The sequence below is a fragment of the Branchiostoma floridae genome, chromosome 2 (assembly GCF_000003815.2).
Source record: "Branchiostoma floridae strain S238N-H82 chromosome 2, Bfl_VNyyK, whole genome shotgun sequence".
In the NCBI taxonomy this organism is placed as follows: Eukaryota; Metazoa; Chordata; class Leptocardii; order Amphioxiformes; family Branchiostomatidae; genus Branchiostoma; species Branchiostoma floridae.
The window spans coordinates 22,982,671-22,997,351 of record NC_049980.1 but is presented as its reverse complement, the minus strand read 5'-3'; the positions used below and the strand labels follow the sequence as shown (position 1 = coordinate 22,997,351).

Genomic DNA, 14,681 nt, shown 5'->3' with positions numbered 1-14,681 from the left:
ATGATCTACCAGCAATAGTAAGAACATCTTGGCTACTAGTATATGATATCAATGGATCTGACAGGCGGTTCTGACCCACATATAAGACAAGAGGACTTTACAAACATACCCGTTCTCAATTATCAGATATAACCTGTTCTGTACAATCTCTCCTGGGCATTTGATTTACATGAAACCTGCACGTAGAGCCATTGCGTGATGGGAGACACGCCGGTCAGTGGTGAATTGGGCGTTCTTTCCAAACGCACGTCATCGGCAACCACACGCTGAGATCGACACGCCGAAAATCCATAGCCACAGCTTTAAATTGACAGGTTACGATTTATCGAGCGGTGGCTGTAACATCAATGTTCAACTGTCTGCAATAACTCGTTGTTTTATGTCCTTTGCATCGTGCGCACAAAGTTTCTCATTTTAGAAAAAAAGTTCTCGACTTGATCCTGTCTCATTTGTACGTGGCTATCTATGCATTTCTGTAATCAACTTTTGACAACCTGTTGAAAGTTTTGTTCCCTGAGCAAACAATGACATGCCCTGCCGTGCCTTCATGGACAGAATAATATAAATAAGCTAGACACACGACATTACGATGGATCGTTTCACCCTAGATGTTAAATTACTGTCCCTGGTTGACTATCGTAAGTCGTAATTATGGAAAGTATCATGTTGTTATGAAATACATTACATATTGTTGACATATAATATATAATGTAATTAATGTCAAAATTCGATCGCCTCTGGGTAGCAGTAGGTTGAACTTGACCCTGGCCCTCACACGTTGTGTAGCAGACTTCGGTAATACGAGAGGGAAGTTATTATTGGAGGCATGCTAACAAGTCGGTGGTGGCTAGAGTGGCACTACAGCACCATCGCACCCTCAGATCCGTGGTGCCAACCTGCCAAGTGGTTCGGGTCCGGGGGTGAAGCCTCGAAAGACATCAAGCCGCGGGAAGTCCAGATTTAAGAGCTCCAGACAGACCAACAGCCCGCCATGACAGTGACGCAATCCTCCGGTGGGGGTGAGGTGGTCCTGAAGAGGCCGTTTAACTACGACTGCAGCTTCGCCGCCGGGAAGGCCCGAAGGAAGTACTTCACCGAGCAGATCTACTACATCTTCTCACCCGTGTGGGCCAAACGGTCGCCCTGTCTGCCGCCCAGCGTGTTCAACAGCGGGAGCTGGAGCGTCCGGCTAAAGATGAACCGACATACAAAACAACGACAACGGTAGGATATCACAATAGACGTCAGTCAATTGCACAACGAATAACCGCTCACTTTTGTTAATTGCATACTCTCCAAGCAGAGGTTAGGCTCCGGCTGTTTTTTTAACGTTTTTTAGTCGTTTTTATCGGGCTTTCTATTGTATTTCATCTTGCTGTGTCAAAACCTAACTGGTTGGATGGCGTACTTCAAGAAAAATGACGAAATGAAAAGCCCGATAAAAACGACTAAAAAAACGTTAAAAACGTATTACTATTAGAGTATTACTTGCATGCAATCCCAAAATCCCGCGGTGGTGCAGTCCAGCTTGATAACGTCGTTATGTTGCACCATCCAGATAATTGCACGAAATACGCAAATCGGGTGTGCCATTAAACGGTTTCTACTGTATCATACAACTTGTACATGTCAACATGTCAACGCGTCATGTCAACATACGAGTTGAGAAGAAAAAAGCACTCGTTTGGTCGGAATGGAGTGCGGTGGGGAGCTGAGAGGAGGGGCGACATAATTCTAACGCTAGTTGACGAATGGGAAATAGAGTGAAGAATACTCTTTTTTTTGCCCTTAGCACATTACAACAGCCTTATTACTCAAGATTACCGTGTTGGCTCTAAGAATACAACGACAACGATACCTCGTGATAAGGATTGCCACATCTATATTTCACTGATTCCATTTTGTACATGGTGTTTTGTCAATAATATGTTGATTACCCTACTGTACGATATAACCTTGAGCGCCAGGAGTCGCTGATGTGCCATGCCTTCCCTACAGGAGAAGCCCCTTGTTCCTGCGGCACTACACGCAGCCAGGCTCGGGGTACACTGTGCGGTAGAACCCCGTGGAGATCGTGAGGCGAAGAGGATGGCAAACAGAGGATCCACCGCCCGATACGGTGTTACATCAACGGTGTCCTTTCACTGTCACTTTGCTTTATCACCGACGCTATTGACAGGAACATTCCCAGTTCCCGAAATACTTAAATTCTGCAACTTAAACGTCCTGTCAATAGTGCAAAAAGTAAGTCTTATTGACAGGAAGCAGATGAATCAATTTGAATCAGTATACATGTACATCCCTTCATTTGAGAGGCACAATGGCCTAGCGGGGAGAGTGGACGCCATGCGTCCGGAAGGTCATTCTTTTGAACATCCCAGCTCTCAATAGCTTTCTGCTAGCTCTATTGCCACGCGACAGGGGATGGTTTCAAAAGTATATAAAAGAGCCCGATTCCCTACATCCATTGCACTTCATGTAGCGTCTTGTTCTAAAAGTAACGCTTCAAGAGGCAAGCACACGTCTCCCCAATAGTCCCTACACAGTATTCCTCCATCGCTTTGTCAGATCTTTGAGCAGAATTCTAGAAGGCAAGCTTTATACTTTCAGACATGGGCAAAATTCAACCCCTAAAACTGAGTATAAGTGTACCATAATAAATGGAGACGTTGTTGCACATTTTGATGATAAGACATTACAAAACAAAATCTTGTAAGTTGATAGATACAAACTAGCGACAAATATACAGCCAACAATAGCACTTCAAAAGACATTGAAAGACTAGACACGAACCAACCCCGAACCACTTGGTACTTTCTTAGCGATGGAGGAACGATATGACCTATCTGTGATTCAACAGGTTTAAAAGTATTACCCACTAGTTTAGAGCTGTGAAGTTGGTCGGAATTAATTGTTTTATATTTCAGACGAATTGGTCTGAAAAAAAAGTAGAACAGTCATTGGTGGTAGAACAAATAGCAAAACAATATGCTATGGATTATTCAGAATGGGAGTTTTGGTAGGACGTTTTGAAGCAAAGGGAAGTCAAGAGACTGATTCATCAGGAAATCGCCAGTAAAAAGGCGAACATCATACTGAAGAATGTGAAGGAGTTGATGTAGTGAAAGAAATGTGTATTTGTCATCTCATCAGGATAGTGGAGGTGGACGAAAGCTAAGTTAAAGTGTCGGGTTTGTATTTGGGTACACTGAAAAGACGATGTTTTCTGGATCACAGATAGCAGTTGGGAGGGACTACATCTCAGGCCTGACTCACATGCTGTCAGACGTGAGAACGATGTGGGGATGTTTCGCTATGCTGTCAGTGTATTATAGTATATGTTGCAATTTTCAAGATGACTTCAACGTCTCCTCGAAGTACACAGACATCTGTGTTGTACAATTATGATATGACCCATCAAAGGATTGTACTAGTGAATCCATAGTGCCATGAAAAGAAACAATAAAGAAGTGCACTCAAAGCGTACTATATATTTTCCACTTTTTTAATTTCATAAGGAAAACAGACACCACGTACATCACTTAGCATCATTGCCGCGTTATTGTCGGCCCTGCTCTGACGGTTTTAGTAATAGGCTAAACTGCCTTGGCGTGGCAAGCAAGAACACTAGATCAAGACTTTTGTGTAGTTCTATGACAATTATGACACTGAACACGTGTGTAATGGCTCTACTTTTATCAATTTAATTTAAAATGAATATCCAATATTTCGCGTTCCCAACGTCTATCATTTTTCATCTAAACAGTGTCATATTTAATGGGCATAAGAAAACAAAAAGTCTATAAAATCCCGCAAGAAACACACAATGGAAACTTTATTGAAATATCGTCATTATCACAATAGGATAGACAACTACTCCTAGCCATGAGCAGGGACGTCGGGTTTGCTCTTTCCCCACACCTGGAACGTATAGTTGTCCAGACCTGCAAAAAGGAAAACAATTAAAGATGTTTGAACATAACTGTGACCTTGTAGAGGGCGTCATTACATTTGAACTTGTAAGCGAACAAGTGAGCTGGGAATTATGTACTGCTACCACTGTGGCAGTAAGTAGAATTAGAAGGAAACCTGAAGGTGCTACTTTTTCAATGTGATTTTTTTCTTCGTTTACTTTGTATATGAAGAAACTTTGTATATCTTGTGTTAAAGACATTTGCATAGAACATATCACGCGGCCCACATCATGGCACAAATAGCGGGCTTCATCTCTTTCACTGGCGTTGACTTTTCATCATTGAGCTTGGGCTCCCTTCTGATCTTGTACTGGTCTTACAACAAAAGATCGCGACTTAAGCTTTCTTACCTGCACAATCATTAGCCCTATTCCCAGTGACCAGACCACGTCTCGTCCTCAGCATGACGACAGTAGCTATCATCATCAGGGCACCAGTCAACACCCCGACCGCGCCAACAGCCACACCCACGGTAGGGAAGGTGGAGCCTACAGGACGACATTATACATCATTCATTTATCTATTCACTCGAATGACACGGAGTCAAGGTTTTTTAATTAACCACATGCTGAACATGAATATTTATCACCATAAGAATTAGAAATACCTGGGGAAGTCACCACCTCAAATATCAATCCATCCACGCACGAACAAACAGCTACAATTTTTTTCCATGTGCGATCCCTGAGTTGAATGCCCTACCTGGCACGGTAGTTAGTGCTCCCACCGTTGAGTGTTTCTGTGTCAGGCAGGCGCCTTGGCCACCCTAACCCGGGACCTTACCAGTATCCACGGACCGAAATAGTTTTCCAACCTGTTTCGGCTCTTGGATACTGTCTTGCCGACGGAACATCTGCTTGGAGGTTAGAGACCTGTCCGTAATGATATTGCCAATATACATTGTCAAAAGCCATACCCTGGCCTTAACGGTACTGCCGAAATCAAACAAGCAACATACATTGTTGAAAGATGACAGCTACCTTTTCCTTTGTCAGCCTCGGTGATGACGGGACCCTGGCTGATTTTGATCTCTCGCTCCTTACCGCTCTCACGGCGGACTCGGTGTTCACTCATGACCGACTCAGCTTGCCTGCGCCGCCTGGCGGAGATACAGCCCTCACTGCATCTCGAGTTGGAGTCGTCTTCAAAGCAGACCAGCATGGTGCAATGGATATACAACTGACACAGAAATAAGGGCATTTAGAATGTGTTGTTGTTTCTGTTACGCCGAGCACAAGTACAAGTTATTATTAAAACTTTGCAATTTTGGACAATTGTTCAGACATAGCTTGAAATGTGTTGGTTGCACTGTTCCTATGAAGTGTAACTGTCATTTGTACCACAAAAAATGTTTCCTATAAGCTACTCCATTGTTTACAAAGATGCTGTTGAAGAATGAAATGATCGCTACAAGTCATAACCTACAGACAACCTGTCTGATAACCATATCCACTACACCACCTTCACCGTAACCACGCGATGTCATTTTACCAGGCTGTTATCAGCAGCGTTGGGGAAAGTGAAGGCTTGGACAGAGTAGTACAGGGCCTTCTCGCCTGAACGGGCGGCGTTCTTCTCCAGGGTCGGGTCGATGTCGCACCTGCAGTGGGAGAAGGAAGAAATATTGACTCTATCGCGCTAGCTGATATGGAGATCGTCGCACCTTCTTAATATGCAAAACTCTAAACCGCTGTCCCACAGCACAAATATTGATCAGCCAGCGAGCTACGCCAGATGCACGATACAGCTGATGTGCGGAGGTCATTGAGCTAACCCCACTGGGAAACTGTCCAGGCACAAAATACGCTCTTTCTTAGGTGATGTTGATATGCGATCTTCAAGCGATCAACAAATACGACGAAAGCTCGTCGGCTGCGTCACAAGGACGTTATTGAGGAGAAGAGATGTTTCAATTATGAATCTTAAATTTCTGAAATAGTCTGACTCTGATTCTAGGAATGGTAACTTGAACGCACCCGTCTTGAATAATGCTGACCCGGGGAGAGTCGTCAGGGTCCAGGGTCGGTGTGGCGACACACTGCAGAGCGAACAGCTCCAGGTTGTCCAGAGGCGAGGCCACGCTGAGGCCAAAATGCAGGCGGTCAGACGGCGTCACCTGTTCAGTGGTCATTCACAAAATGTAACGTTTCAAATTGCAGCAAGAGACTCAAGCTGTGTGTGCCACAAACGATGACAGGTGGTTATTGTTTTACCAATAAACGATGTTTATCCTGACAACCGTCTGATGTGGTATCATTGTTGTTATTGTAGACATTTAAGTTCTGTCTCTCAAGCCATTCTTCAAGTCAAATACAGCAACAAGCCAGAGTTGCCAACTACAGTTCAAGAAAGATTGACATCAGCTTGACACATGCGGAAACAAAAGAAGGTTCTTACTCTCAGAGGAAAGTCAGGCGTGTCGTACGTGTCGCTGAAGTCCGCAGACGTGAACATGTTCATGTTGATGATCAGACTGTTGTTCCCGACCTCAATCTGCACACTGGAAGAGTGTACACACATGGGACCTAACTGGTAACACCCTCTTTTTACTAGAGGATACGATCGCGCTGTAACTGGCCAAAGACTTGAAAGATCGCTCAACGAATTCCACTGATAAAGGGCGATTTTTGGTATGTTCTGTTGTCCTTGGAGCCATATCTGTGCATCTTGCCTTACACCACTATTACGATATCAAAGGTTACACAAATTTGGTCGCTGCACGATCGTCGCTCAGGGGGGCTAACTGATATTTAAACGAGTTCGCTTTTGGCAAACACATATACATGTATAAAGCATGTCGCATCTGGGATCACATGTGCATCTTAAGATGAGAAAAAGAACCAAAGCTAATTAATGGCAATGATGAGAATAGATCTTACCTTGGAGGGGGGATGTTGTGCATGACCTCTCTTCCCTGTGTGATGTCGAACCGACGGATGAACTCACACTGGAACCTCCTGCTGAAGTTCGCGCCCCTTAATGCTCCACTTCCCAGAACCACTGGGGTGGCGATGGCTTCGTTGATGAAGATGAACTTATCTGCCGAAGTCTGAGTTAGGTAGATATCCAGGAAAGGATCATGAACATTGTGTATTAAAACTACTGTTCTATATCTTATCCCTCCTATAGGACTGTTGAGATACTTCTTGTTCCTACTCAACACAGAAATACTTTTAAAATGGAATTTATGAGCCAGCCCTTTTCATTCTAAAAGAGATCAACTAATGCATTTCCTTGATACTCTTATCGAAAAGGTAATTGTGATTTTTCATTTTATTTTTCGGTGCCTATCCGCGAGTCCTCACCTGTCGGATAGTCCCACACTCCATCAGGTTGGTGGAGAAGGTTACGTGTGTCGCGGTGACCGTCCCGCCACAGCTGGGGTCCAGCAGGTGCATGTTGTCTACCACTACACCTGGCAGCGCGGCTAGTGGGATGGACACCTCCATCGTCCCCTGATCGCACGCCGTGTTCAACACCGCTGCCGCTGGATTGGGATTTATGTTGGAATCAGTTAGTCGCAAAGTTGTTCACAGGGTCCCCGCCGGGAATTTTTCTACTGTAGACTCCCTGGCTACATGTATTTTGTGGCTCGAGCGGGCCTCCAGTTGATAAGAAAACGCTCGAGAACCTGTAAGCCGGCACCTTGTCACACATGCCATAACGAATGAATGAATGAAGACCTTTATTGCACATTTTTGCCCCACTGGGCTAAGTACAGGTCACACGGTAAGAATCACATATATGTAACAATGGAAACAATCATACACATCTATATATGCAGATGTGCGTCTAATCTATTCTATGACATTCGACTTCCTCTCGCTTCTTGGTAATTGCATAAATGTAGCTAGCTGTATGGTTGGTTAGAGTTGGTTTATCAAAAGCTGTCAGGAATATAAATTTCTCTTTACTGTTCAAGTGTCTAAAGTGGGGATATTTACTTAACACATAGTCAAATGAAATGTTCCTATCGCTATCATACAAAGGACAATCCATAGTAAAATGTACTTCATCTTCTACTTTCCCTAAACTACAAAATTGGCATATTCTTTGCTCTAGAGGAGTGTGGTTATGTCTTCCTGATTCGATTCGTAATTTGTGGCAACTGATTCTTAGTTTTGTGATGGTAGATCTGTGGCGTACATTGGCAATCTTCATAACACAAACTAACAGATGCTTGCCAGACAACGATGAAAGAAAAACACATGGAATCTCTACTAGGACAGCGTGAAGGAAAGTCTAATTTTGACACCGACGGCCATTGTCTCTCAACTTAAGAGATCCAGATTCGGCAAGAGATATGAGATTCATATGAGGCTCGATCGGTGGCATCCCCATGTAGATGTGTCCAATGCATTGCAGTGCCTTCACGTATATTACAGCCTAAAAATAGTAAGCTCTACCTCCTTGCATTCAGACACTGAAACGCAAGAGGCACACCTTGCCCTGTTATACCCTTTCCACTAGGACGGTGACCTCGCCGCGCTCTCTCCTCGACCTAAAATTCGACGAATCGGCAAGAAAAATCTTCTTACGTTTTGTGTGCTTTGTTGTCTTTCAATCCCACCTTTATATTTTTTGTGTGATATACCCGGTATGAAGTCGAGGGTTACACACTTCCGTTTTTAGCTCGCAGTGAGAGCGCAGCGCAATCACCGTCTAATGGAAAGTGGGCCAAGCTTGTAGTCAGGCTAACCTGTAGTTTCAGTCCCGCTGACTTCTCCATTTTCTTCACCATCTTCGCCAAAGGACTTGACAGTAAAATTGTACTCTACTCCAGCGTACAGTCCCCGTACTGTCGCCGTGGTGTCCCCCGCTGCCGGCGGAGGAGACAGGCCTATCCGTGAACCGCCGGAGTACTGGTAAAAGACATGGTATCCCGTGATGTTCAGGTCTCCCTGCGCAGTCCAGGAGAGAGTGACGTAGTCTACCCCCACCTCGGTAAACGTCAGATCAGACAGAGCTGTTGAGAGAGTGGCTGACAGTTGAGCTTTCCAGTGATAACTTCTGCCATAAGCTTTTGTACATAAATCATGCAAATTGCGACCTCATTAAGATGATAACCGAGGAGATGCTACAGTAGCCGTCTATAGTATGCAAAATGTGTGCAAATGGTCCTACTTGCAAACGTTATTATACGTTAGTCATAAAGGATAACGTCACTTGGAAAAAGATCAGTTTTTAGATCAATGCATGACAAAAAGAGAACAAAAGTGACAAATAAATAATGAAACTGTCGGTAGGAGTTGGCAATGAAAAAAACTATTCACCTTGAGAAGTCGCTTGAGCCACCACGAGCACAAGGACTGCTGCTCCTAACAGAGCTCCTGGGTTCATGGTCTCTTGTTTATTCCCTCTAAAACAACTAACAAGGGTGTATCGAAGAAGGTTAGATAGCCACGTAAAAAGATACATTGATTCACAAAAGTTACCCAGCCAACTGGATAGGTTCTATAGAATCTAACCACAGCACAAAAAATTTAGGAAGTTGATTTGGGTGGGTAAATACCAATCAAGTGTATTGCATGATACATGGATAGTTTATATATTGCCATTTACATACATAACCGTTTGTTATGATTCCAGAATCATAGGTTGTGCACTATGGTCACATGTGAGGTCGAAAAAACACTTGACAAAACGTTCTGTCCACCTGGTGCAGTTGGTGGCTAGTTTTAGGACATGTGTCCTTAACAGCAGGTCGCAGACAGTCAAGATAATTCATGGGTTGCTGATGAGTTTTGGTGTGTCCTAAAAATACCGCTTAAGTTTAGCACGCAGCAGCATACTGTGCTGGAATGGAGAACAAAGAAGTATAGCCTGTCTATCATTATCCAAACAATGGCGTGAGAGGATGAAGGTAAGTATAACTCCAGGCAGACTTTAATCCACGTCGTCAAACTTCGAACAATACATGCAGGTGGTAGCTGATCACCGTTCCCGTGACCTGTGAAGGTGTGGGGGTCGCTCATGTTTTCCGCACGTCAACCTGATAACTATGGGCATCAGACCCCTGAGAAAAACATCAATGGCACAACTGTAGATAGGTATGTACCCCTCCGGCTCCTGGTACTTTACATGAGAATGACCACTTTACTCTGCGTCAGTGGACATAGGCGCCAACGTTGTGCATCTTAAAACGCACATAGCGAACTATGTCCGTCTTATTTACGTGTATCGCATCCTTGCTCTTTCATTGCGATTTACAATCATATTCCCATTGTTTTAATGGGTTCATGGATTAGGCACCATGAACAGGTAGTGAGTAGGTCGCTTATTACCCCCCTTTTTTGCCTTGCCGCCGGCAAGGCTTTACGCCAGCTTTCTTCCTTGGACGGACGGACGGACCTTTTAACCTTGCTCTTCCAAAGACCATTTCAAAGGCCCTTCCAAATCGCCTTTCTCATGGACAAGTTTGACGGCTTAGGCAGACAATGGTACATCCCCGTTGAATTTTAAACCGTCCATTTTACGTATTTGTTTCTGTTTGCGGTCGGTTCTAAAAGCATTTAATATTTGGTTACATTGAATGATTGAAGCGTTTGTATGGTAAAATTCCAAATTCATTTGGAGTGGCATAAAATCAAGTGTATTATCTCGCAACAAGAATTGCATTAGCTTTTCACAAAGATGAAATAATGTCCAAATCAGGCTAATGAATTGTATGTGAATATATAAGTAGCCATGACGTCATCAAAACGTTGGAGACACCTTCCGAGACCGCAGCAAAACGCTAACGTGAGTTTAGGAGAGCGCCAGCTCAAAACGTCACACGAGAAGTCGCAATAGATAATATTTAGGATCATTTTGTTATATTTCAAATATCAACTCTAGTCCTGCGGCCTGTTTTGTTACATTTCCTAGTCTTCATTCTACATCATTTCTTTCAAAGTTATCGCTAATCCAGAAATAAAATGTAACGCTTTGGAATATGTAAGATAATATTCTAGCTACTATATATGTCAAACTTTTATCGTAGTGATTCCTAAAATAATCATTGTTTTATCCGTGTTTTTGTGAGGCCTGTAACTAGATCAGTTTTCTTTGTGCATAATTTGTCGGACATTTTTGTTACCTGGGTGGTATTTCCCTGACATCGTAGGTGAACAAATTATTAACAAGTGTAATAAATGACGCTGGTTTGTCCGGCCGTGAACATAATTTCATAAACACGAAAAGACGAAGTGAATCAAAACAGCCCCCCTCCCCAATCCTTTTCGGACATGCAAGGTTCTATTTTTACACGATTGAGCACATTCGTGTCTTACTTTCTTGCTTACCAACTAACGTTTGCCATCTTTAAATGTCTACTCAGGACTGTTTCTATCGTATTGCCTTCATTTTGGTCCCATTTTTTAAAAAGATTTATGCTGTCGGTGGAGGAGGGGAGCAGATCCTCTCCAACAAATATTGAAGAATGCCAAGAAATTGGCTACCATTTAGTCATGTCAAGGTCTTTTTAAACCTCCTTTGTCATATGTTTAGAAACCACTAGTATTCTATCAATTAAATATACATATGCTCTTTCAGTTGGTTTTAATGTTGACACAAGAAATTGTTCTCCTTCTCTTTCAGTCTTCGATTGCAGATTTCTTCACAGCACAGACCAGAGCCGTGTTAAAGCCAAAGTGTATATTGAATGAAATACGCCATCAAGTAGACAAAGTCTAATCACTGCCACTTATTACCAATCCTTGCCATCGTGCAGACTGTGCTTTTGCACTCAATCTTCCAACCCCTGCCACCGTGCAGACTGTGCATTCGCACTCAATACAACAAGTTCAACCTCTGCCACCGTACAGACTGTATTGTGATTAGCACAAATGCACGCTGCTCTGATGAACTACATCAAATATTGCAATATACAAAGTAATGCCATCTGATAAACAACACGTTTCATATAAGTTGTCAAATTTGTCAAAAGACAATTAATTTATTTTTGACTAACTGTTCAATCTTACCATAGTACATATACCTGAACTGCAGTCATTCATATAGTCAGGGTTCTCCCCAGAATCTTTTAGTATAGTGGAGGGGCTGGCAAAAATAATCCAAACCAACGCGCTGCGCTTTCATGAAAATTTGTTCATTTTGCATGACAGATGGTGTCAAATACTACAAGTACAATATAGTGTTGTGACTCCTTTGTTGTGAAGTGCCAAAACCACTATTGCTTTGACCATCGCCCATTCACAAGTTTTTGCAGACAATGCCAACTGGAAAAGTGATACCACAAAAATCTGTGAATTTTCATTAAAATTAGCAAAACTAATCAGGAAAATAGGGAAGAAACACACTAGATTTCAAATGTAGTATAGTGGAGCTGGGCTGGAGTATAGTGGAGAGCCTCCCTTATTCCATCATTTGGGGAGGACTCTGATATAGTACCCTCTCAACTTACCACAGTACCTCAAATTGTGCAAGCAGTACCCACTCAGCTCACCACAGTACCTGGACTCCAGCCATGCATGCAGCTCCTACTAAGCTGACCACAATACATGGACGCCTGCTATGCATGCAGTACCCACTCAGGTATCCACAATACCTGGACTCCAGCCATGCATGCAGTACCCACTCAGCTGACCACAGTACCTGGACTCCTGCTGTGCATGCAGTACCCACTCAGCTGGCCACAATACCTGGACGCCTGCTATGCATGCAGTACCCTCTCAGCTGACCACAGTACCTGAACTCCTGCTAAGCATACAGTACCCACTCAGCTGCCCTTTCACAGAAATGAAATAAATTAAAATTGTTACTGTATATCCTTGAAATAATGTCTAATTATTTCATATTTATTAGTGGTCGAGGGTCAGAAAATGCAAGGTCATATTTTAAGACACCTACATATATTTCCAACAAGATTAACAGATCAATACAAGGCTTTGGCTACCATAATACGTATTCAGCAGACAAGCAAATTATCCCTACTGCACGCCAAGGCATAGCATTTTGCCTTGCTGGGCTTGAAGTGCCGACCTACCTTTTCCTGACGATATTCCTACCACGCGGCAAGGCACAGCTTTTTTAAAAAGATTTCTTGTTTACTAGGACGGCGCTCTCGCCGCGCTCTCTCTGCGACCTGAAATTTGACATATCGCAACGAATTGTATAGAAAACAAACGAATCTTTTCTACACTTTCTGTGTTTTGTTGTCTACCTTGTCACACTTTTACTTTTCGTATGATATACCAAGGAGCTTTTAAAGCTCCTTGGATATACCCAGTGTGAAAATGACCTTTTACACATATCCTATAGCTACTTACATGTAGGTCGCAGTGAGAGCGCAATTATGCGATAGCCGACTGGTGGAAAGGGGGCCTAAAAGAAGTGCTGAAATTCTTCATTGATCTGAAGGCCGTTATTTGTTGATTAGCACTATCAGTTGTAACATTACAAAACTGGTTTATATGCCTCTACAATGGTACATGGTCTCTCATTTCTTATGATAACGCCTTTGTGCAACGAGAACCATATGATTTGCTGGTGGGCAAAAAAATACATAAGTTTCCTTCTCAACGTCAGAAACTGTAGGCAGGAGAACTTTTGCACTCTTGTTCTGTGACGCACTCGCCTGGTCAGCTCTGGTTCTGATCATGACAAAATTGATGTCTATTTAATGAATAATAGATAACCTTTCAATGATACAGAATACTGTAAAAGAGTAATATCGTGGGGATTGAAATTCTCAGTAGGTAGAAAATGGAGTTCTGGCGGTTATTATGAGTCCACTGTTAAAACAATGGAGTAGGTAGACAAAAGACAGGACAGATACGTCCGCGGTGGTTCTAAGTTCACGATGAAGAGATCACCGCGAAAACCGCGAAATTGGAACCGCCGTGAAGATTTCCCCTTTTACGGTACCGTACGATTGATATAGCAACAACGAAAACTGACGGACCAAGTCTACATTTCTGAACCCTTAGTGCTGCGGGTATGAATCAACATACGTACAGAATCATTTATATAACTAACATGGAAACGAAATCAGTTTTACTTACTGACAAAGGGTCGTTTTCAGTTGATTGTCGACATTCACCGCGGTACTTCCGTCCTATGTGAACAGACTGGTTGTCAAAGCTGACGTCATGGCTCGTAACGCCTCAGCAGTCTTAAACACTTCAATGTTTCACATCATCATTGAAAAAATAATAACCAGCAAACTTTTAAGATGCCGTCCCCATCGTTTAGATCTGTCTAACTGCAGAATACATAAACAAAATCATTCTGAATATCAAAGAACATAGATCCTAATACTGGTAGTATAAACAAAATATATTGCCCTGTGACTATGTTTCCTTCAACTGGAACGTATGTACTTAAGCGAAAGCTAGCAAGAATTGAACGAGAGTTCGGAAACCTCATACCTCCATTTTTCAATATTCATTGAATCTCTCGTTTGATAATGTTTCATCAATTATGGAAATACAGCTGTAACTAAATCTTTAGAAAGGCCGACATTTGCTCGCAAGAAAATACAACATATTTTAATCCATCTCCAACCCATGCAAACATTAAAAAAATTTATGGATTGAAATATAAAAACAATATATTTCAATCCCTACTGTGTATGGATTGATATATAAAAAAACCTAGCGTAAAAGGTCCTGACTTGAAGTTTCATATTTGCCACGACGCAATGTCTTACTCTCCTAGATGGCTGTACTGATTTCAAGTATGAGCAGCCTGATTTCAAAAGGCCTG

At 42.7% G+C, this 14,681-nt stretch overlaps 1 protein-coding gene across 4 annotated transcripts; it reads right to left on the bottom strand.

Moving 5' to 3' along the window:
- Positions 1-2,919: 2,919 nt before the first annotated feature.
- LOC118409621 (ZP domain-containing protein-like) lies at positions 2,920-14,211 on the bottom strand. 4 transcript variants are annotated; one of them, XM_035810772.1, is made up of 10 exons: positions 13,979-14,211; positions 9,248-9,342; positions 8,674-8,943; positions 7,280-7,461; positions 6,854-7,023; positions 6,372-6,474; positions 5,951-6,090; positions 5,466-5,574; positions 4,955-5,153; positions 2,920-4,462 (listed from the first exon to the last, which is right to left on the bottom strand). In XM_035810772.1, exons 2-10 carry the CDS (start codon positions 9,312-9,314, stop codon positions 4,311-4,313), a joined length of 1,392 nt encoding a protein of 463 aa, XP_035666665.1. In that variant the 5' UTR covers positions 9,315-9,342; positions 13,979-14,211; the 3' UTR covers positions 2,920-4,310. The 4 variants fall into 4 exon arrangements, with proteins under 4 accessions (XP_035666665.1, XP_035666664.1, XP_035666667.1 ...); XM_035810771.1 differs by having other exon boundaries at positions 9,248-9,333; XM_035810774.1 differs by having other exon boundaries at positions 8,674-8,940; positions 13,979-14,210.
- Between the last annotated feature and the right edge of the window lie 470 nt (positions 14,212-14,681).

Bases quoted from the DNA above. Each gene is read 5' to 3' on its own strand.
- LOC118409621 (XM_035810772.1), bottom strand. From the start codon at position 9,314: ATGAACCCAGGAGCTCTGTTAGGAGCAGCAGTCCTTGTGCTCGTGGTG. The intron at 8,944-9,247 runs GTGAATAGTTTT...CCACTCTCTCAA, and splicing joins GGCTCAAGCGACTTCTCAAG to CAGCTCTGTCTGATCTGACG. The intron at 5,154-5,465 runs GTAAAATGACAT...TTTCTGTGTCAG, and splicing joins ACGCTGCTGATAACAGCCTG to TTGTATATCCATTGCACCAT.